This window comes from Panulirus ornatus, chromosome 19 (genome assembly GCF_036320965.1).
Source record: "Panulirus ornatus isolate Po-2019 chromosome 19, ASM3632096v1, whole genome shotgun sequence".
In the NCBI taxonomy this organism is placed as follows: Eukaryota; Metazoa; Arthropoda; class Malacostraca; order Decapoda; family Palinuridae; genus Panulirus; species Panulirus ornatus.
The window spans coordinates 50004266-50030307 of NC_092242.1; the positions used below are offsets into that span (position 1 = coordinate 50004266).

At 42.3% G+C, this 26042-nt stretch overlaps 1 protein-coding gene and 1 long non-coding RNA gene across 2 annotated transcripts in view; one reads left to right on the forward strand and one right to left on the reverse strand.

Moving 5' to 3' along the window:
- The window catches only part of LOC139755286 (glutamate receptor ionotropic, delta-1-like), a 47920-nt gene extending 42261 nt beyond the window's left edge, over positions 1 to 5659 (forward strand). Inside the window, exons 8-10 of the mRNA XM_071673401.1 lie at positions 2323 to 2450; positions 2694 to 2854; positions 4893 to 5659. Coding sequence (XP_071529502.1) covers positions 2323 to 2450; positions 2694 to 2854; positions 4893 to 4972 — 369 coding nt within the window. The 3' untranslated portion in view covers positions 4973 to 5659. The remainder of the gene's footprint in view (positions 1 to 2322; positions 2451 to 2693; positions 2855 to 4892) is intronic.
- Positions 1 to 26042, reverse strand: part of LOC139755492 (uncharacterized) — a 266342-nt gene that overhangs the window by 168659 nt on the left and 71641 nt on the right. The gene's annotated exons all lie outside the window — the stretch shown is intronic.

Here is a 26042-nt window from a genome sequence, read left to right on the forward strand (position 1 = left end):
TGTTTACTCTTTTGGGTTATCACAGTCTTGGCCAGTTGTAAGTAGACCCTAGGAGGCTGTAAGGCACACGCTAGATACAAGCCAGGGGTGTGTCCTGTACTGATGCAGGTGTGTGGTCTGGGACGCAGGGATGTGTCCTGGGTTGACGCAGGGGTGTGTCCCATGATGATACAGGAACATGTTCATATACGTACACCTCCCGAGTATCACTGCTACAAAACAAGAATTTCATCACATCCTTTTAATGCATAATTCTGACCGGGAAGAAGGGAGGGCGCGGGGGGTTTGGGGGGGTTGGACAGTATGGTCCACAATCGGGAGGTTCAGGTGGTCCGCATCTGTAGCTCGCACTTGTGGCCTGCAACCGTATACTGCACCCGGGCCCGCACGTGCAGTCTCGGAGTGTCAATAAAGATATGAAAAAAAAGGCATTTCTCAGCCTCTGGCCAATATCCTGACTGACTTCCTGAGACGGAGGATCGGGCGCTGTACTGTCAGAGTTGGGTCCTGTCCTCCAGCTGATAGAGCGCCCAGTTTAACTCCTTCAATAGGACGGTATGAACCTTGAACAGTGAAGGTTTGGCTTCATCAATGAGGCTTAGCTTAGGTCTTCATACTTAAGGGTCGTACCATCTTGTTATTCAGTATACCGCCTTGGTCAAGAGTGATACTGTCTTGCTCAAAAATTGTACCTTCCTGCTCACGAATCGAATCGTTTTGCTCAATACTCGAACAGTTTTGCTTAATACTCGTGCCTTCTTGCTCAAGAATCGCGTTGTCTTGATCAAGGTGTTACAGCATTTTTACCCATAGATTTAATAGAAGAAAACAGTAAAAACTCTGACGCTATTAACAAGCTAATTCCAACTCTTACAGCTTGTTTTCCTTAAGTGATTTCCAATTGTAATTTTCAGTCGCTGGTGCCTGACGTCACATCTAGTGTGCTTTCTGAAAAAGACTCCGATTACTAAGTGTAATGCCGAGTGTATGTGTAGATCTCTTGATGAGAAACATTACGATGACTTAAGAGCTGAGAGAGATATCAGATACCAGGGAAAGATAAGAAACTATCTGTAATTCTTCGTAACAAATGGGGGTCAGAAGGGGCTGTAACAACTAACAGGTCAGATGGGAAGTAACGCCCTGCTATATCAAGTAACTTATCAGAAAGGATGTAACACTTTTGTATTAAGTAACACTCTAATGTTACAGGTAATAAGTCAAAGAGAAAGTAACACGTCTGTAACAAGTACAATTTAGAAGGGAGGTACTAAGTAACTCATCATAAAGGAGGTAACACAACTGAACAAGTACAGGTCAGAAAGGAAGTAACAACACTTCGGCAACAAGTACACGTCAGAAGAGTAGTAACACTCTACTGTAACAATTACAGCGCAAAAGGGAAATAACACTGTCTTGTAAGAAGTGCGGGTCAGATAGGAAGTAACACTGTACTGTAACTAATGAGAAGTAACGCTGTACCAGAAACACTGCAAGGTGGCTTCATGAGTACCGTCGTCGAAACCTTTCGCTGGGGAGTTCTGTGAGCAATGTCATCAAAACCCAATCGCAAGGTAGTTTCGTGAGCTACGTCACCAAAACCCAATCCTTGGGGGAGTTCTTTGAGCAACGTTACCGAAACCCAGTCGTTACGAAGTTCTGTAAGGCGTCTACCAGCTGCTGGGGAGCTTTGGAATGAACGTCACAGAGACCAGCTGCTGGGGAGCTTTGTGTGCAGAATCTTGTTACTGTCTAACGCGTTAAGGTAATTATTTTCCTTTGGCTTCCGTCGTGTCCCATGAGATGTTTGTAGAGTCCGTAAAGCATATAACACGACTATGATGGTAAAGGGCGAGGGATTTCCCTTCACTAAATAATGACGAGTGAAAGAGAATTCTTCCATTGAGAAACACTAGTCTCGTGACGTACATTCCAGCTTCATCCAGGACCTGGAATGTATCAACATGACGGCCATCTTCGCTCCTTCCAGCAGCAGTAGAGCAACGAGACGTCTGGAGAAAACAGACGAAGTAAACGTCTATTTTCTCCGAGAGAATGTAACACAGAAAAAGTCAGTCAAAGTGCTTGGAAAATAAAAGGTAAATCTCGAGATGATCTGCTTAAGTTAGCATCAGTACCTGGTCTGTTTACATAAGTTAGCATCAGTACCTGGTCTGTTTACTTAAGTTAGCATCAGTACCTGGTCTGTTTACTTAAGTTAGCATCAGTACCTGGTCTGTTTATTTAAGTTAGCATCAGTACCTGGTCTGTTTACATAAGTGGATTTACCTGACGTCCACACCTTTTGGGGTCGTGACCCAGGTGATGTCGGAAGACTTCAGCGAGACGGGAAAGTGCAATTACTACATGGCTAGGGAGGACTTCAAGGCCATGCCCCTCGCTCTCGCCTTCCAGCACCACCACCACCTCTTCTCCGAGGCCAATGAGCGGTGAGTTCCTCTATGTGACTGATATCATATGAAATAAACTTGATTCTATCTTCCTACACTATTCTAGAACTGGATTAGTTGTCGATAGCCATTTTCTTATGGTCCATATCGCTTTTGACCACCAGCAACGCTTAGAAAAGTATGCATATATGAGATGTGAATGGATGATAACACATTCTCTAACGCTCAAAATACATTTTGGGTATCGCTGCTTGTGCTCCTTAAGTCTATTTTCACTTTCAGGATTTTGCAGTTGATAGATAATGGCCTGGTCGACCGCTGGATAGAGGAACAGCTTCCCAATGGCACAGCCTGTATCAGCCCTCCCGGCTCTGGCATTGCTGGGACCAAGCGTTCCCTCTCCCTGAACGACTATTTCGGCCTCATCTCAGTGTACGCAGTCTGTAAGTCTATCCTCGATCTCTCATAGAAAATGCTAGAGCAACGTTGACCGGAGGGTGTGAAGGCCTATTGCGGTGACTTTAGCTAAACAACACCTCGCTCGCTTGACGCATAAATTAACTGTGATTTGCTTCAAATAACATTGATAAGTCATCTGTCGTCTATAGAATCGGTCTATGTACATATACTACAATATACGAAAGCCTATCGTGAATATCACTTTCAGTACTTCTACAAAGAAAAAAAAAATAATTGAAGCAGTAACATTTTAATTGGCCTTTCTTTCGGACTTGTGAATGTGAATATATTTGCATGAACACACAAACCTGTAAACCAAATAGTTCCATTCTCAAATATGAACAGTATCCTCAGGAATGTCTTACGGATGGTTAGCTCTGTATCTGTAGTCAGTTCTTGGCGGGTGTGGAGCTGAGTAAGCAATAGTTAAGCATCTGAGATCAGAGACTGGCTCTGTATTACCTTAATCAGGAAAGGTTGATGGATTTCTCAGTTATGATGGTAACTCATCACAGTATGCATGCCCACCATGATACAATCTGCTCCTTCACTCCATTGAGTCACGTAACTTATGTTGTTGGGTCACTTTACGATGGTTGTTGTGTTCACGTAACTTATGTTGCTGGGTCACTTTACAGTCATAATGATAATAATAATAATAATAATAATAATAATAATAATAATAATAACAATAATGATAATAATAACAATGATAATAATAATGCAGCAACAGCAATGAATAAATAAATCCACTGACAGCACGTCGACCCCGGTATATCACATCGTTCCAATTCACTCTATTCCTTGCACGCCATTCACCCTCCTGCACGTTGTGGCCCCGATCACTCAAAATCTTTTTCACTCCATCCTTCCACCTCCAATTAGGTCTCCCACTTCTCCTCGTTCCCTCCAACTCTGACACATATATCCTTTTTGTCAATCTTTCCTCACTCATTCTCTCCATGCGACCAAACCATTTCAAAACATCCTCTTTTGCTCTCTCAACCATACTCTTTTTATTACCACACATCTCTCTTACCCTTTCATTACTTAATCGATCAAACCACCTCACACCACATACTGTCCTCAAACATCTCATTTTAAACACATACACCCTCCTCCACACAACTCTATCTATAGCCCACGCCTCGCAACCATTTAACATTGTTGGAACCACCATTTCTTCAAACATACTCATTTCTGCTTTCCGAGATAATGTTCTAGCCTTCCAAGCATGTTGGTGGACCATTTAAAGTGTGTCTCCTGACATTTGAATTATGGTGTTGAACCTTTAAAGCAAGTTGCTTAGACCATTCTAAGTACATTGCTGGACCCAAGAATTATTTCAGTTATGCTACTGGATCAGTTGCTGGCCATTTAAAGGATGTTGTCAAACCACGAAAGCATGTTGCTCGACCATTTAAAAGGGTGCTAATGAACCACTAAAGCGTTTTGCTGGACCTCTTAAAGGGTGCTGCTGAACCACCGCTAAAGCATGTTGCTGGACCATTTAAAGGGTGCTAATGAACCACTAGAGCATATTGCTGGGCCATTTAAAGGATGTTGTTAAACCAAACCACTAAAGCATGTTGCTGGGCATGTGAAGGTTAAAGCATGTTGCTGGGCATTTGAAGGGTGTTAATGAACCATTAGAGTATGTTGTTGAACCATTTAAAGGATGTTGCTGAACCACTAAAACACGTCGCTGGACCATTTGAAGGATATTGTTGGAACACTAGAATATGTTTGTGGGCCATTTATGTTATGTTGTGTATGTTACTGGAACAATCAGAATATGATCCTGGACCATAAGAAAGTGTAATGCTGGCTCACTTCAAATGTATGTCCAGTGGGCTACGGTATGTATCATATGCTCATATATTATTCACGTGTTTTCATTTTTAAATCAATTACGCAAGTTGTGATAAATAAAAAGTTGTGTATCTATCAATCAGTATATCTATCTATCTATCTATCTATCTATCTATCTATCTATCTACCTATTAGTGTGTATGTATGCAGGTGTAGTGGCCTGGACTTTAGTGCTGGTGGTGGAGATAGCTGTGACTGGACTCGGTGCCATACGCTCTACCGACCTCTAGCTTCACCCCTGAGCCATAGAGTGCCCCAAGCTTGGCAGGGGCCCCATCCTCCTCCTCCTCCTGACTGGTCCGCTCTACTTGGGTCAGTATCGATGGCTCAGCTCCTAATATCGTCGTCCTGGTTCATCATCCCCTTAAGCAACACATCGACATCCCTGTTGGTCTGTTATAATTCGCCCACCACATCGACTTTCTAGTGGGTCCCTCAGGCTGGAGAGCTTGCTGACACTGTCTCTATGCTGGTTTACTCCAGTGTTTAGGTAGAGATTGTGAAATGAATTGCACTGGTCAAACAGGAAAAGGCTTAAGCACTAGACATACCCAGAAGGAACACAATGTTAGGAGTAATCAAGCAAACTGTGTCTTGTTTTAACCTTAAACTAACAAGGACTATTACACTGATTGGACTAGTCATTACCACAAAGCTAAAGTTAGGTCTCTTTTAGAGATAAATATGATAGAATCTTGACTTATTTCTAAAAGTTATGATCAAAACATATGTCTCCTATGGCCACTTTCACTATGATCCAATAATATAAGATAATATAAGATTTGAAATGTAACCTGACATGTCAATCAGGAGTGTAACGGGATCCTGTTCATTCGACCTGTTATACCTGGCTCATTAATCTTGCTTGATTAACCCCAGACTTATCTGAGTTTCTCCTGTATATATTGCGTGTTACATTACCTCCTGTCAGTTTGCCTGTCTGTAGATGTGATAAACAACAAACTTGCAGCTACACTTTCATTTCTCCTGTGGTTTTATCTGTACATATATATATATATATATATATATATATATATATATATATATATATATATATATATATATATATATATATATATATATATATATCCATCACTGATTCCCTAAATACATCCCATTCCTCCCCCACTCCCCTTACTTCCATTGTTCTCACCTTTTTCCATTCTGTACTCAGTCTCTCCTGGTACTTCCTCACACAGGTCTCCTTCCCAAGCTCACTTACTCTCACCACCCTCTTCACCCCAACATTCACTCTTCTTTTCTGAAAACCCATACAAATCTTCACCTTAGCCTCCACAAGATAATGATCAGACATCCCTCCAGTTGCACCTCTCAGCACATTAACATCCAAAAGTCTCTCTTTCGCGCGCCTATCAATTAACACGTAATCCAATAACGCTCTCTGGCCATCTCTCCTACTTACATAAGTATACTTATGTATATCTCGCTTTTTAAACCAGGTATTCCCAATCATCAGTCCTTTTTCAGCACATAAATCTACAAGCTCTTCACCATTTCCATTTACAACACTGAACACCCCATGTTAGCGAGGTAGCGCAAGGAAACAAACGAAAGAATGGCCTAACCCACTCACATACACATGTATACACATAAACGTCCACACACGCATATATACATACCTACACATTTCAACGTATACATACATAGACATATAAAGACATAAACATATATACACATGTACATATTCATACTTGCTGCCTTCATCCATTCCCGTCGCCATCCCGCCACACATGAAAAACCATTACCCCTCTCCCAACCGCGCGCGCGAAGTTGCCCTAAGAAAAGACAACAAAGGCCACATTCGTTCACACTCAGTCTCTAGCTGTCATGTGTAATGCACCGAAGCCATAGCTCCCTTTCCACATCCAGGCACCACAAGACTTTCCACGGTTTACTCCAGACGCTTCACATGCCCTGGTTCAATCCACTGACAGCACGTCGACCCCGGTATACCACATCGTTCCAATCTACTCGATTCCTTGCACGCCTGTCACCTTCCTGTATGTTCTGGACCCGATCGCTCAAAGTCTTTTTCACTCTATCCTTTCACCTCCAATTTGGTCTCCTACTTCTCGTTCCCTCCACCTCTGACACATATATCGTCTTTGTCAATCTTTCCTTACTCATTCTCTCCATGTGACCAAACCATTTCAATACACTCTCTTCAGCTCTCTCCGCTACACTCTTTTTACCACCACACATCTCTCTTACCCTTTCATTACTTACACGCTCAAATCACCTCACACCACATAATGTCCTCAAACATTTCATTTCTAACACATCCACCCTCCTCCGCACTACCCTATCTAGAGCCCATGCCTCGCAACCATATAACTTTGTTGGAATCACTATTCCTTCAAATATACGCATTCTTACTCTCCGCGATAAGGTTCTCGCCTTCCACACATTCTTCAACGCTCCGAGAACCTTTGCCCCCTCCCCAACCCTGTGACTCACTTCCGCTTCCATGGTTCCATCCGCTGCCAAATCCACTCCCAGATATCAAAAAATCACTTCACTTCCTCCTGTTTTTCTCCATTCAAACCTACCTCCCAATTAACTTGTCCCTCAACCCTACTGAACCTAATTACCTTGCTCTTATTCACATTTACTCTCAGCTTTCTTCTTTCACACACTTTACAAAACTCAGTCACCAACTTCTGCAGTTTCTCACCCGAATCAGCCACCAGTGCTGTATCATCAGCGAACATGAACTGACTCACTTCCCAAGCCCTCTCATCCACAACAGACTGTATACTTGCCCCTCTCTTCAAAACACTTGCATTCACATCCCTAACAAACCCATCCATAAACAAATTAAGCAACAATAGAGACATCACGCATCCCTGCGGCAAACCGACATTCACTGGGAACCAATCACTTTCCTCTCTTCCTACTCGTACACATGCCTTACATCCCTGATAAAAGCTATTCACTGCTTCTAGCAACTTAACTCCCCAACACATATTCTTAACACCTTCCACAAAGCATCTCAATCAACTCTGTCATATGCCTTCTCCAGATCCATAAATGCTACATACAAATCCATCTGTTTTTCTAAGTATTTCTCAAATACATTCTTCAGAGCAAAAACCTGATCCACACATCCTTTACCACTTCTGAAACCACACTGCTCTTTCCCAATCTGATGCTCTGTACATGCCTTGACCTTCTCAATCAATACCCTCCCATACAATTTCCCAGGAATACTCAACAAACTTATACCTCTGTAATTTGAACACTCACCTTTATCCCCTTTGCCCTTGTGCAATGGCACTATGCATGCATTCCGCCAATCCTCAGGCACTTCACCATGAACCATACATACATTGAATATCCTCACTAACAAGTCAACAACACAGTGACCCCCTTTTTAAATAGATTCTACAGCAATACCATCCAAACCCGCCGCATTGCCGGCTTTAATATTCCGCAAAGCTTTCACTACTTCTTCTTTGTATACCAAATCATTCTCCCTGACCCTCTCACTTCGCACACCACCTCGACCAAAACACTATATCTGCAACTCTATCATCAAACACATTCAACAAACCTTCAAAATACTCACTCCATCCCCTCTCACTTCACCACTACTTGTTATTGCCTCCCCATTTGCCCCCTTCACCGATGTTCCCATTTGTTCTCTTGTCTTACGAACTATATTTACCTCCTTACGAAACATCTTTTTATTCTCCCTAGAATTTGATGATACTCTCTCACCCCAACTCTCATTTGCCCTCTTTTTCACCTCTAGCACTTTTCTCTTGACATCTTTCTTTTACACATCTCCCAGTCATTTGCACTATCTCCCTGCAAAAATCGTCCAAATGCCTCTCTCTTCTCTTTCACTAATAATCTTACTTCTTCATCCCACCACTCACTACCCTTTCTAATCTGCCCACCTTCCACCTTTCTCATTCCACATGCATATTTTGCGCAAGCCATCACTGCTTCCCTAAATACATCCCATTCCTCCCCCACTTCCCTTACGTCATTTGCTCTCACCTTTTGCCTTTCTGCACTCAATCTCTCCTGGTACTTCTTCATACAAGTCTCCTTTCCAAGCTCGCTTGCTGTCACCACTCTCTTCACCTTAACATTCTCTCTTCTTTTCTGAAAACCTCTACATATCTTCACCTTCGCCTCCACAAGATAATGATCAGACATCCCTCTAGTTGCCCATCTCAGCACTATAACATCTAAAAGTCTCTCTTTCACGTGCCTATCAATTAACACGAAATCAAATAATGCTCCCTGGCTATCTCTCCTACTTACATACATATAATTATGTATATCTTTATTTTTAAATCAGGTATTCCCAATCACCAGTCCTTTTTCAGCACTCAAATCTACAAGCTCTTCACCATTTCCATTTACAACACTGAAAATCCCATGTACACCAATCATTCCCTCAACAGCCACATTACCCATCTTTGCATTCAAATCACTCTTCACTATAACCCGGTCTCGTGCATAAAAACTGCTAACACACTCACTCAGCTGCTCGCAAAACACTTGCCTCTCATGATCTTTCTTCTCATGGCCAGGTGCATATCCACCAATAATTACCCATCTCTCTCCATTCACTTTCAGATTTACCCGTATCAATCTAGAGTTTACTTTTTTACACTTTATCACATACTTCAACAACTCCTGCTTCAGGAGTAGTGATACTCCTTCCTTTGCTCTTGTCCTCTCACCAACGCCTGACTTTACTCCCAAGACATTCCCAAACCACTCATCCCCTTTACCCTTGAGCTTCGTTTCACTTACAGCCAAAACATCCAGGTTCCTTTCCTCAAACATACTACCTACGTATCTCTCCTTTTTCCTCATCTTGGTTATATCCACACACATTTAGACACCCCATTCCGAGCCTTTGAGAAGGATGGGCACCCCCTGCATGACTCCTTCTTCTGTTTCCCCTTTTAGAAAGTTGAAAAATAAGGAGGGGAGGGTTTCTAACCCCCGCTCTCGTCTCCTTTAGTCGCCTTCTACGACACGTGAGGAATGCGTGGGAAGTATTTCTTTCTCCCCTATCCCCAGGTATATTTTTCCCCCATTCCTATCACCAGAATTTATATATATATATATATATATATATATATATATATATATATATATATATATATATATATATATATATATATATATATTTTTTGTCGCTGTCTCCCTCGTTTGCGAGGTAGCGCAAGGAAACAGACGAAAGAAATGGCCCAACCCACCCCCATACACATGTATATACATACGTCCACACACGCAAATATACATATCTACACAGCTTTCCATGGTTTACCCCAGACGCTTCACATGCCCTGATTCAATCCACTGACAGCACGTCAACCCCGGTATACCACACCGATCCAATTCACTCTATTCCTTGCCCTCCTTTCACCCTCCTGCATGTTCAGGCCCCGATCACACAAAATCTTTTTCACTCCATCTTTCCACCTCCAATTTGGTCTCCCACTTCTCCTCGTTCCCTCCACCTCCGACACATATATCCTCTTGGTCAATCTTTCCTCACTCATTCTCGCCATGTGCCCAAACCATTTCAAAACACCCTCTTCTGCTCTCTCAACCACGCTCTTTTTATTTCCACGCATCTCTCTTACCCTTACGTTACTTACTCGATCAAACCACCTCACACCACATATTGTCCTCAAACATCTCATTTCCAGCACATCCACCCTCCTGCGCACAACTCTATCTATAGCCCATGCCTCGCAACCATACAACATTGTTGGAACCACTATTCCTTCAAACATACCCATTTTTGCTTTCCGAGATAATGTTCTCGACTTCCACACATTCTTCAAGGCTCCCAGAATTTTCGCCCCCTCCCCCACCCTATGATCCACTTCCGCTTCCATGGTTCCATCCGCTGCCAGATCCACTCCCAGATATCTAAAACACTTTACTTCCTCCAGTTTTTCTCCATTCAAACTTACCTCCCAATTGACTTGACCCTCAACCCTACTGTACCTAATAACCTTGCTCTTATTCACATTTACTCTTAACTTTCTTCTTTCACACACTTTACCAAACTCAGTCACCAGCTTCTGCAGTTTCTCACATGAATCAGCCACAGCGCTGTATCATCAGCGAACAACAACTGACTCACTTCCCAAGCTCTCTCATCCCCAACAGACTTCATACTTGCCCCTCTTTCCAAAACTCTTGCATTCACCTCCCTAACAACCCCATCCATAAACAAATTAAACAACCATGGAGACATCACACACCCCTGCCGCAAACCTACATTCACTGAGAACCAATCACTTTCCTCTCTTCCTACACGTACACATGCCTTACATCCTCGATAAAAACTTTTCACTGCTTCTAACAACTTGCCTCCCACACCATATATTCTTAATACCTTCCACAGAGCATCTCTATCAACTCTATCATATGCCTTCTCCAGATCCATAAATGCTACATACAAATAATATATTATATTCCATGTGTGGCGAGGTGGCGATGGAAATGAATAAAGGCAGACAGTATGAATTATGTACATGTGTATGTATGTATATGTCTGTGTGTGTATATATATGTGTACATTGAGATGTATAGGTATGTATATTTGCGTGTGTGGACGTGTATGTATATACATGTGTATGGGGGTGAGTTGGGCAATTTCTTTCGTCTGTTTCCTTGCGCTACCTCGCAAACGCGGGAGACAGCGACAAAGCAAAATAATAATAATAATATATGTATTTTTTATATATTTTTTATTTTGCTTTGTCGCTGTCTCCCTGCGTTTGCGAGGTTGCGCAAGGAAACAGACGAAAGAAATGGCCCAACCCACCCCCATACACAATGTATACACACACACACGCCCACACACGCAAATATACATACCTATACATCTCAATGTACACATATATATACACACAGACACATACATATATACCCATGCACACAATTCACACTGTCTGCCCCTATTCATTCCCATCGCCACCTCGCCACACATGGAATACCATCCCCCTCCCCCCTCATGTGTGCGAGGTAGCACTAGGAAAAGACAACAAATGCCCCATTCGTTCACACTCAGTCTGGAGCTGTCACGCAATAATGCCCGAAACTACAGCTCCCTTTCCACATCCAGGTCCCACACAACTTTCCATGGTTTACCCCAGACGCTTCACATGCCTTGATTCAATCCACTGACAGCACGTCAACCCCGGTATACCACATCGATCCAATTCACTCTATTCCTTGCCTTCCTTTTACCCTCCTGCATGTTCAGGCCCCGATCACACAAAATCTTTTTCACTCCATCTTTCCACCTCCAATTTGGTCTCCCACTTCTCCTCGTTCCCTCCACCTCTGACACATATATCGTCTTTGTCAATCTTTCCTTACTCATTCTCTCCATGTGACCAAACCATTTCAATACACTCTCTTCAGCTCTCTCCGCTACACTCTTTTTACCACCACACATCTCTCTTACCCTTTCATTACTTACACGCTCAAATCACCTCACACCACATAATGTCCTCAAACATTTCATTTCTAACACATCCACCCTCCTCCGCACTACCCTATCTAGAGCCCATGCCTCGCAACCATATAACTTTGTTGGAATCACTATTCCTTCAAATATACGCATTCTTACTCTCCGCGATAAGGTTCTCGCCTTCCACACATTCTTCAACGCTCCGAGAACCTTTGCCCCCTCCCCAACCCTGTGACTCACTTCCGCTTCCATGGTTCCATCCGCTGCCAAATCCACTCCCAGATATCAAAAAATCACTTCACTTCCTCCTGTTTTTCTCCATTCAAACCTACCTCCCAATTAACTTGTCCCTCAACCCTACTGAACCTAATTACCTTGCTCTTATTCACATTTACTCTCAGCTTTCTTCTTTCACACACTTTACAAAACTCAGTCACCAACTTCTGCAGTTTCTCACCCGAATCAGCCACCAGTGCTGTATCATCAGCGAACATGAACTGATTCACTTCCCAAGCCCTCTCATCCACAACAGACTGTATACTTGCCCCTCTCTTCAAAACACTTGCATTCACATCCCTAACAAACCCATCCATAAACAAATTAAGCAACAATAGAGACATCACGCATCCCTGCGGCAAACCGACATTCACTGGGAACCAATCGCTTTCCTCTCTTCCTACTCGTACACATGCCTTACATCCCTGATAAAAGCTATTCACTGCTTCTAGCAACTTAACTCCCCAACACATATTCTTAACACCTTCCACAAAGCATCTCAATCAACTCTGTCATATGCCTTCTCCAGATCCATAAATGCTACATACAAATCCATCTGTTTTTCTAAGTATTTCTCAAATACATTCTTCAGAGCAAAAACCTGATCCACACATCCTTTACCACTTCTGAAACCACACTGCTCTTTCCCAATCTGATGCTCTGTACATGCCTTGACCTTCTCAATCAATACCCTCCCATACAATTTCCCAGGAATACTCAACAAACTTATACCTCTGTAATTTGAACACTCACCTTTATCCCCTTTGCCCTTGTGCAATGGCACTATGCATGCATTCCGCCAATCCTCAGGCACTTCACCATGAACCATACATACATTGAATATCCTCACTAACAAGTCAACAACACAGTGACCCCCTTTTTAAATAGATTCTACAGCAATACCATCCAAACCCGCCGCATTGCCGGCTTTAATATTCCGCAAAGCTTTCACTACTTCTTCTTTGTATACCAAATCATTCTCCCTGACCCTCTCACTTCGCACACCACCTCGACCAAAACACTATATCTGCAACTCTATCATCAAACACATTCAACAAACCTTCAAAATACTCACTCCATCCCCTCTCACTTCACCACTACTTGTTATTGCCTCCCCATTTGCCCCCTTCACCGATGTTCCCATTTGTTCTCTTGTCTTACGAACTATATTTACCTCCTTACGAAACATCTTTTTATTCTCCCTAGAATTTGATGATACTCTCTCACCCCAATTCTCATTTGCCCTCTTTTTCACCTCTAGCACTTTTCTCTTGACATCTTTCTTTTACACATCTCCCAGTCATTTGCACTATCTCCCTGCAAAAATCGTCCAAATGCCTCTCTCTTCTCTTTCACTAATAATCTTACTTCTTCATCCCACCACTCACTACCCTTTCTAATCTGCCCACCTTCCACCTTTCTCATTCCACATGCATATTTTGCGCAAGCCATCACTGCTTCCCTAAATACATCCCATTCCTCCCCCACTTCCCTTACGTCATTTGCTCTCACCTTTTGCCTTTCTGCACTCAATCTCTCCTGGTACTTCTTCATACAAGTCTCCTTTCCAAGCTCGCTTGCTGTCACCACTCTCTTCACCTTAACATTCTCTCTTCTTTTCTGAAAACCTCTACATATCTTCACCTTCGCCTCCACAAGATAATGATCAGACATCCCTCTAGTTGCCCATCTCAGCACTATAACATCTAAAAGTCTCTCTTTCACGTGCCTATCAATTAACACGAAATCCAATAATGCTCCCTGGCTATCTCTCCTACTTACATACATATAATTATGTATATCTTTATTTTTAAATCAGGTATTCCCAATCACCAGTCCTTTTTCAGCACTCAAATCTACAAGCTCTTCACCATTTCCATTTACAACACTGAAAATCCCATGTACACCAATCATTCCCTCAACAGCCACATTACCCATCTTTGCATTCAAATCACTCTTCACTATAACCCGGTCTCGTGCATAAAAACTGCTAACACACTCACTCAGCTGCTCGCAAAACACTTGCCTCTCATGATCTTTCTTCTCATGGCCAGGTGCATATCCACCAATAATTACCCATCTCTCTCCATTCACTTTCAGATTTACCCGTATCAATCTAGAGTTTACTTTTTTACACTTTATCACATACTTCAACAACTCCTGCTTCAGGAGTAGTGATACTCCTTCCTTTGCTCTTGTCCTCTCACCAACGCCTGACTTTACTCCCAAGACATTCCCAAACCACTCATCCCCTTTACCCTTGAGCTTCGTTTCACTTACAGCCAAAACATCCAGGTTCCTTTCCTCAAACATACTACCTACGTATCTCTCCTTTTTCCTCATCTTGGTTATATCCACACACATTTAGACACCCCATTCCGAGCCTTTGAGAAGGATGGGCACCCCCTGCATGACTCCTTCTTCTGTTTCCCCTTTTAGAAAGTTGAAAAATAAGGAGGGGAGGGTTTCTAACCCCCGCTCTCGTCTCCTTTAGTCGCCTTCTACGACACGTGAGGAATGCGTGGGAAGTATTTCTTTCTCCCCTATCCCCAGGTATATTTTTCCCCCATTCCTATCACCAGAATTTATATATATATATATATATATATATATATATATATATATATATATATATATATATATATATATATATATATATATATATTTTTTGTCGCTGTCTCCCTCGTTTGCGAGGTAGCGCAAGGAAACAGACGAAAGAAATGGCCCAACCCACCCCCATACACATGTATATACATACGTCCACACACGCAAATATACATATCTACACAGCTTTCCATGGTTTACCCCAGACGCTTCACATGCCCTGATTCAATCCACTGACAGCACGTCAACCCCGGTATACCACACCGATCCAATTCACTCTATTCCTTGCCCTCCTTTCACCCTCCTGCATGTTCAGGCCCCGATCACACAAAATCTTTTTCACTCCATCTTTCCACCTCCAATTTGGTCTCCCACTTCTCCTCGTTCCCTCCACCTCCGACACATATATCCTCTTGGTCAATCTTTCCTCACTCATTCTCGCCATGTGCCCAAACCATTTCAAAACACCCTCTTCTGCTCTCTCAACCACGCTCTTTTTATTTCCACGCATCTCTCTTACCCTTACGTTACTTACTCGATCAAACCACCTCACACCACATATTGTCCTCAAACATCTCATTTCCAGCACATCCACCCTCCTGCGCACAACTCTATCTATAGCCCATGCCTCGCAACCATACAACATTGTTGGAACCACTATTCCTTCAAACATACCCATTTTTGCTTTCCGAGATAATGTTCTCGACTTCCACACATTCTTCAAGGCTCCCAGAATTTTCGCCCCCTCCCCCACCCTATGATCCACTTCCGCTTCCATGGTTCCATCCGCTGCCAGATCCACTCCCAGATATCTAAAACACTTTACTTCCTCCAGTTTTTCTCCATTCAAACTTACCTCCCAATTGACTTGACCCTCAACCCTACTGTACCTAATAACCTTGCTCTTATTCACATTTACTCTTAACTTTCTTCTTTCACACACTTTACCAAACTCAGTCACCAGCTTCTGCAGTTTCTCACATGAATCAGCCACTAGCGCTGTATCATCAGCGAACAACAACTGACTCACTTCCCAAGCTCTCTCATCCCCAACAGACTTCATACTTGCCCCTCTTTCCAAAACTCTTGCATTCACCTCCCTAACAACCCCATCCATAAACAAATTAAACAACCATGGAGACATCACACACCCCTGCCGCAAACCTACATTCACTGAGAACCAATCACTTTCCTCTCTTCCTACACGTACACATGCCTTACATCCTCGATAAAAACTTTTCACTGCTTCTAACAACTTGCCTCCCACACCATATATTCTTAATACCTTCCACAGAGCATCTCTATCAACTCTATCATATGCCTTCTCCAGATCCATAAATGCTACATACAAATAATATATTATATTCCATGTGTGGCGAGGTGGCGATGGAAATGAATAAAGGCAGACAGTATGAATTATGTACATGTGTATGTATGTATATGTCTGTGTGTGTATATATATGTGTACATTGAGATGTATAGGTATGTATATTTGCGTGTGTGGACGTGTATGTATATACATGTGTATGGGGGTGAGTTGGGCAATTTCTTTCGTCTGTTTCCTTGCGCTACCTCGCAAACGCGGGAGACAGCGACAAAGCAAAATAATAATAATAATATATGTATTTTTTATATATTTTTTATTTTGCTTTGTCGCTGTCTCCCTGCGTTTGCGAGGTTGCGCAAGGAAACAGACGAAAGAAATGGCCCAACCCACCCCCATACACAATGTATACACACACACACGCCCACACACGCAAATATACATACCTATACATCTCAATGTACACATATATATACACACAGACACATACATATATACCCATGCACACAATTCACACTGTCTGCCCCTATTCATTCCCATCGCCACCTCGCCACACATGGAATACCATCCCCCTCCCCCCTCATGTGTGCGAGGTAGCACTAGGAAAAGACAACAAATGCCCCATTCGTTCACACTCAGTCTGGAGCTGTCACGCAATAATGCCCGAAACTACAGCTCCCTTTCCACATCCAGGTCCCACACAACTTTCCATGGTTTACCCCAGACGCTTCACATGCCTTGATTCAATCCACTGACAGCACGTCAACCCCGGTATACCACATCGATCCAATTCACTCTATTCCTTGCCTTCCTTTTACCCTCCTGCATGTTCAGGCCCCGATCACACAAAATCTTTTTCACTCCATCTTTCCACCTCCAATTTGGTCTCCCACTTCTCCTCGTTCCCTCCACCTCCGACACGTATATCCTCTTGGTCAATCTTTCCTCACTCATTCTCTCCATGTGCCCAAACCATTTCAAAACACCCTCTTCTGCTCTCTCAACCACGCTCTTTTTATTTCCACACATCTCTCTTACCCTTACATTACTTACTCGATCAAACCACCTCACACCACACATTGTCCTCAAACATCTCATTTCCAGCACATCCACCCTCCTGCGCACAACTCTACCCATAGCCCACGCCTCGCAAACATACAACATTGTTCGAACCACTATTCCTTCAAACATACCCATTTTTGCTTTCCGAGATAATGTTCTCGACTTCCACACATTCTTCAATGCTCCCAGGATTTTCGCCCCCTCCCCCACCCTATGATCCACTTCCGCTTCCATGGTTCCCTCCGCTGCCAGATCCACTCCCAGATATCTAAAACACTTTACTTCCTCCAGTTTTTCTCCATTCAAACTTACCTCCCAATTTACTTGACCCTCAACCTTACTGTACCTAATAACCTTGCTCTTATTCACATTTACTCTTAACTTTCTTCTTTCACACACTTTTCCAAACTCAGTCACCAGCTTCTGCAGTTTCTCACATGAATCAGCCACCAGCGCTGTCTCATTAGCGAACAATAACTGACTCACTTCCCAAGCTCTCTCATCCCCAACAGACTTCATACTTGCCCCTCTTTCCAAAACTTTTGCATTCACCTCCCTAACAACCCCATCCATAAACAAATTAAACAACCATGGAGACATCACACACCCCTGCCGCAAACCTACATTCACTGAGAACCAATCACTTTCCTCTCTTCCTACACGTACACATGCCTTACATCCTCGATAAAAACTTTTCACTGCTTCTAACAACTTGCCTCCCACACCACATATTCTTAAAACCTTCCACAGAGCATCTCTATCAACTCTATCATATGCCTTCTCCAGATCCATAAATGCTACATACAAATCCATTTGTTTTTCTAAGTATTTCTCACATACATTCTTCAAAGCAAACACCTGATCCACACATCCTCTACCACTTCTGAAACCACACTGCTCTTCCCCAATCTGATGCTCTGTACATGCCTTCACCCTCTCAATCAATACCCTCCCATATAATTTACCAGGAATACTCAACAAACTTATACCTCTGTAATTTGAGCACTCACTCTTATCCCCTTTGCCTTTGTACAATGGCACTATGCACGCATTCCGCCAATCCTCAGGCACCTCACCATGAGTCATACATACATTAAATAACCTTACCAACAAGTCAACAATACAGTCACCCCCTTTTTAAATAGATTCCACTGCAATACCATCCAAACCTGCTGCCTTGCCGGCTTTCATCTTCCGCAAAGCTTTTACTACCTCTTCTCTGTTTACCAAATTATTTTCCCTAACCCTCTCACTTTGCACATCACCTCGACCAAAACACCCTATATCTGCCACTCTATCATTCAACAAACCTTCACAATACTCACTCCATCTCCTTCTCACATCACCACTACTTGTTATCACCTCCCCATTTGCGCCCTCCACTGAAGTTCCCATTTGCTCCCTTGTCTTACGCACTTTATTTACCTCCTTCCAGAACATCTTTTTATTCTCCCTAAAATTTACTGATAGTCTCTCACCCCAACTCTCATTTGCCCTCTTTTTCACCTCTTGCACCTTTCTCTTGACCTCCTGTCTCTTTCTTTTATACATCTCCCACTCAATTGCATTTTTTCCCTGCAAAAATCGTTCAAATGCCTCTCTCTTCTCTTTCACTAATAATCTTACTTCTTCATCCCACCACTCACTACCCTTTCTAAACAACCCACCTCCCACTCTTTTCATGCCACAAGCATCTTTTGCGCAATCCATCACTGATTCCCTAAATACATCCCATTCCTCCCCCACTCCCCTTACTTCCATTGTTCTCACCTTTTTCCATTCTGTACTCAGTCTCTCCTGGTACTTCCTCACACAAGTCTCTTTCCGAAGCTCACTTACTCTCACCACCCTCTTCACCCCAACATTCACTCTTCTTTTCTGAAAACCCATACAAATCTTCACCTTAGCCACCACAAGATAATGATCAGACATCCCTCTAGTTGCACCTCTCAGCACATTAACATCCAAGAGTCTCTCTTTCGCGCGCCTGTCAATTAACACGTAATCCAATAACGCTCTCTGGCCATCTCTCCTACTTACATAAGTATACTTATGTATATCTCGCTTTTTAAACCAGGTATTCCCAATCACCAGTCCTTTTTCAGCACATAAATCTACAAGCTCTTCACCATTTCCATTTACAACACTGAACACCCCATGTATACCAATTATTCCCTCAACTGCCACATTACTCACCTTTGCATTGAAATCACCCATCACTATAACCCGGTCTCGTGCATCAAAACCACTAACACACTCATTCAGCTGCTCCCAAAACACTTGCCTCTCATGATCTTTCTTCTCATGCCCAGGTGCATATACACCAATAATCACCCATCTCTCTCCATCAACTTTCAGTTTTACCCATATTAATCGAGAATTTACTTTCTTACATTCTATCACATACTCCCACAACTCCTGTTTCAGGAGTAGTGCTACTCCTTCCCTTGCTCTTGTCCTCTCACTAACCCCTGACTTTACTCCCAAGACATTCCCAAACCACTCTTCCCCTTTACCCTTGAGCCTCGTTTCACTCAGAGCCAAAACATCCAGGTTCCTTTCCTCAAACATACTACCTATCTCTCCTTTTTTCACATCTTGGTTACATCCACACACATTTAGACACCTCAGTCTGAGCCTTCGAGGAGGATGAGCACTCCCCGCGTGACTCCTTCTTCTGTTTCCCCCTTTAAAAAGTTAAATATACAAGGAGGGGAGGATTTCTGGCCCCCCGCTGCCGTCCCCTCTAGTCGCCTTCTACGACACGGGAGGAATGCGTGGGAAGTATTCTTTCACCCCTATCCCCAGGGATATATATATATATATATATATATATATATATATATATATATATATATATATATATATATATATATATATATATATATATACATATATATATATATTGGAAAGGATCACGATTTTGCGCGTGATCAAGTATATTACTATGAGTCCACGGGGAAAATGAAACACGATAAGTTCCCAAGTACACTTTCGTGTAAGAATCACATCATCAGGGGAGACACAAGACAGAAATATAACAGTCAGTTGATATACAACGAAGAGACGTAGCTAGGACGCCATTTAAAAAACAAGCGATCGTCCAAGACAGACAACAAGAGTATCATAAACTTATCATGTAGGCAAGAAGGTGAATTGTTTACAAATTTTATCAACAAATAAGTTATGCAATTTGTAAAGACCATCACTAATTTTAGGATTACAACTGCAATATTTCTCATGGTACTGGAGTTAGAGTTAATAACTGAGATGGCATTACTCAAGTCAATACAATGATCATAGTTTTTAACATGATTAAACAAGGCATTTGATTCTTGTCGCGTTCTTATCCTATATTTATGTTGCTTAAGTTTAACAGATCCTTACCAGTCTGCTCAACATAAAACTTATCACAATTTCTACGTGGCACTTTATAGATGCACCCAGGAGAATATTCTGGTGAGTTCCTGATTGATATCTTTATAGTATTATTGTTGCTGAAGGCAACATCTACACTAAAGGTTTAAGCAACATGGGAAGTAAAGTAAAAATTCTTATAAGAAGGGAGAACTAAAAGATTCTTGGTGTCAGTGGGAGGTTTGGGCTCAACTTTATAAAATGATTTCTTTGCTGACTTAAGGGATTTATCAATGAAAGATACAGGGTAATTTAACTCCGATCCAATAAAATATATCTTCTCAAATTCATCATCAATATACTCTGGACTGCAAATATTGCAGTCCAGAGTATATTGATGATATATATATATATATATATATATATATATATATATATATATATATATATATATATATATATATATATATAAAGGGCAAATGAGAGTTGGGGTGAGAGAGTATCATTAAATTTTAGGGAGAATAAAAAGATGTTCTGGAAGGAGGTAAATAAAGTGCGTAAGACAAGGGAGCAAATGGGAACTTCAGTGAAGGGCGCAAATGGGGAGGTGATAACAAGTAGTGGTGATGTGAGAAGGAGATGGAGTGAATATTTTGAAGGTTTGTTGAATGTGTTTGATGATAGAGTGGCTGATATAGGGTGTTTTGGTCGAGGTGGTGTGCAAAGTGAGAGGGTTAGGGAAAATGATTTGGTAAACAGAGAAGAGGTAGTGAAAGCTTTGCGGAAGATGAAAGCCGGCAAGGCAGCTGGTTTGGATGGTATTGCAGTGGAATTTATTAAAAAAGGTGGTGTGCAAAGTGAGAGGGTTAGGGAAAATGATTTGGTAAACAGAGAAGAGGTAGTGAAAGCTTTGGGGAAGATGAAAGCCGGCAAGGCAGCTGGTTTGGATGGTATTGCAGTGGAATTTATTAAAAAAGGGGGTGACTGTATTGTTGACTGGTTGGTAAGGTTATCTAATGTATGTATGACTCATTGTGAGGTGCCTGAGGATTGGCGGAATGCGTGCATAGTGCCATTGTACAAAGGCAAAGGGGATAAGAGTGAGTGCTCAAATTACAGAGGTATAAGTTTGTTGAGTATTCCTGGTAAATTATATGGGAGGGTATTGATTGAGAGGGTGAAGGCATGTACAGAGCATCAGATTGGGGAAGAGCAGTGTGGTTTCAGAAGTGGTAGAGGATGTGTGGATCAGGTGTTTGCTTTGAAGAATGTATGTGAGAAATACTTAGAAAAGCAAATGGATTTGTATGTAGCATTTATGGATCTGGAGAAGGCATATGATAGAGTTGATAGAGATGCTCTGTGGAAGGTATTAAGAATATATGGTGTGGGAGGAAAGTTGTTAGAAGCAGTGAAAAGTTTTTATCGAGGGTGTAAGGCATGTGTACGTGTAGGAAGAGAGGAGAGTGATTGGTTCTCAGTGAATGTAGGTTTGCGGCAGGGGTGTGTGATGTCTCCATGGTTGTTTAATTTGTTTATAGATGGGGTTGTTAGGGAGGTAAATGCAAGAGTTTTGGAAAGAGGGGCAAGTATGAAGTCTGTTGGGGATGAGAGAGCTTGGGAAGTGAGTCAGTTGTTGTTCGCTGATGATACAGCGCTGGTGGCTGATTCATGTGAGAAACTGCAGAAGCTGGTGACTGAGTTTGGTAAAGTGTGTGGAAGAAGAAAGTTAAGAGTAAATGTGAATAAGAGCAAGGTTATTAGGTACAGTAGGGTTGAGGGTCAAGTCAATTGGGAGGTGAGTTTGAATGGAGAAAAACTGGAGGAAGTGAAGTGTTTTAGATATCTGGGAGTGGATCTGGCAGCGGATGGAACCATGGAAGCGGAAGTGGATCATAGGGTGGGGGAGGGGGCGAAAATTCTGGGGGCCTTGAAGAATGTGTGGAAGTCGAGAACATTATCTCGGAAAGCAAAAATGGGTATGTTTGAAGGAATAGTGGTTCCAAAAATGTTGTATGGTTGCGAGGCGTGGGCTATAGATAGAGTTGTGCGCAGGAGGATGGATGTGCTGGAAATGAGATGTTTGAGGACAATGTGTGGTGTGAGGTGGTTTGATCGAGTGAGTAACGTAAGGGAAAGAGAGATGTGTGGAAATAAAAAGAGCGTGGTTGAGAGAGCAGAAGAGGGTGTTTTGAAGTGGTTTGGGCACATGGAGAGAATGAGTGAGGAAAGATTGACCAAGAGGATATATGTGTCGGAGGTGGAGGGAACGAGGAGAAGAGGGAGACCAAATTGGAGGTGGAAAGATGGAGTGAAAAAGATTTTGTGTGATCGGGGCCTGAACATGCAAGAGGGTGAAAGGAGGGCAAGGAATAGAGTGAATTGGAGCGATGTGGTATACCGGGGTTAACGTGCTGTCAGTGGATTGAATCAAGGCATGTGAAGCGTCTGGGGTAAACCATGGAAAGCTGGGTAGGTATGTATATTTGCGTATGTGGACGTATGTATATACATGTGTATGGGGGGGGGGGGGGGGTTGGGCCATTTCTTTCGTCTGTTTCCTTGCGCTAACTCGCAAACGCGGGAGACAGCGACAAAGTATAATAAAATAAATAAATAAAAAAATAATATATATATATATATATATATATATATATATATATATATATATATATATATATATATATATATATATATATATTCCCTGGGGATAGGGGAGAAAGAATACTTCCCACGTATTCCCTGCGTGTCGTAGAAGGCGACTAAAAGGGAAGGGAGCGGGGGGGCTGGAAATCCTCCCCTCTTTTTTTTTTTTTTTTTTTTTAATTTTCCAAAAGAAGGAACAGAGAAGAGGTCCAGGTGAGGATATTCCCTCAAAGGCCCAGTCCTCTGTTCTTAACGCTACCTCGCTATCGCGGGAAATAGCGAATAGTATGAAAAAAAAAAAAAAAAATATATATATAATATATATATATATATATATATATATATATATATATATATATATATATATATATATATATATATATATACTTTTTTCATACATATTCGCCATTTCCCGCGTTAGCAAGGTGGCGTTAAGAGCAGAAGACAGTCTTAGAGGGTAAAATCTTCACTTGGCCCCCTTCTCTGTTCCTTCTTTTGGAAAAGTAAAAATTGGAAGGGAGGATTTCCAGTCCCCAGCTCCCTCCCCTTTTAGTCACCTGGGAAGTATTCTTTCTCCCCTATCCCTATATATATTATCTAGTGTACTTGATCGTCTGATCACCGTTTTCCGCGTCAGCGAGGTAGCACCAGGAAACAGTCGAAGAACGACCCATCCAGTCATACATCACACACACACACACACACACACACACACACACACATATATATATATATATATATATATATATATATATATATATATATATATATATATATATATATATATATATTTATTTATCTATTATACTTTGTCGCTGTCTCCCGCGTTAGCGAGGTAGCGCAAGGAAACAGAAGAAAAAATGGCCCAACCCACCCACATACACATGTATATAAATACACGTCCACACACGCACATATACACACCTATACATTTCAACGTATACATATATATACACACACAAACATATACAAATATACATATATATACATAATTCATACTGTCTGCCCTTATTCATTTCCATCGCCACCCCGCCACACATGAAAATATTAACACCCTGCCCCCGCATGTGCGCGAGGGAGCACTAGGAAAAGACAACAAAGGCCACATTCGTTCACACTCAGTCTCTAGCTGTCATGTATAATGTACCGAAACCACACCTCCCTTTCCACATCCAGGCCCCACAGAACTTTCCATGGTTTACCCCAGACGCTTCACATGCCCGGGTTCAATCCATTGACAGCACGTCTACCGCGGAATACCACATCGTTCCAATTCACTCTATTCCTTGCACGCCTTTCACCCTCCTGCATGTTCAGGCCCCGATCACTCAAAATCTTTTTCACTCCATCTTTCCACCTCCAATTTGGTCTCCCACTTCTCCTCGTTCCCTCCACCTCTGACACATATATCCTCTTTGTCAATTTTTCCTCACTCATTCTAGAACTCCATGTAACCAAACCTCTTCAAAACACCTTCTGCTCTCTCAACTACATTCTTTCTATTACCACACATCCCTCTTACCCTTTCATTACTTACTCAATCAAACCACCTCACACCACATATTGTCCCCAGACATCTCATTTCCAGCACATCCACCCTCCTCCGCACAACTCTATCTATAGCCCACGCCTCGCAACCATATAACATTGTTGGAACCAGTATTCCTTCAAACATACCCATTTTTGCTTTCCGAGATAATGTTCTCGACTTCCACACATTCTTCAATGCTCCCAGTACTTTCGCCCCCTCCCCCACCCTATGATTCACTTCCACTTCCATGGTTCCAACCGCTGCCAGATCCACTCCCAGATATCTAAAACACTTCACTTCCTCCAGTTTTTCTCCATTCAAACTTACCTCCCAATTTACTTGTCCCTCGACCCTACAGTACCTAACAACCTTGCTCTTATTCACATTTACTCTCAGCCTTCTTCTTTCACACATTTTACCAAACACAGTCACCAGCTTCTGCAGTTTCTCACCCGAATCAGCCACCAGCGCTGTATCATCAGCGAACAACAACTGACTCACTTCCCAAGCACTCTCATCCACAACAGACTGCATACTTGCCCCTCTTTCCAAAACTCTTGCATTCACCTCCCTATACACTCCCATACACGCACATGTACATACATATACATATCAACATATACACATATACATACACATACACAAACATATACATATATACACGTGTACATATTCATACTTGCTTGCCTTCATCCATTCCTGGCACTACCATGCCCCACAAGAAACAGGATCGCTAACCCCTTGCTTCAGCGAGGTAGCGCCAGGAAAATAAACAAAATAGGCCACAGTCCCTCACACTCAGTCTCTAGCTGTCATGTGTAATGCACCGAAACCACAGCACCCTGTCCACATCTGGGTTCCACACACCTTTCCATGGTTTACTCCAGACGTTTCATATGCCATGGTTCAGTCCATTAACAGCACATCGACCCCAGTATACCATATCGTTCCAATTCACTCAATTCCTTGCACGCTTCTCACCTCTTGATGTTCTGGCACCGATCGCTCAAAATCTCT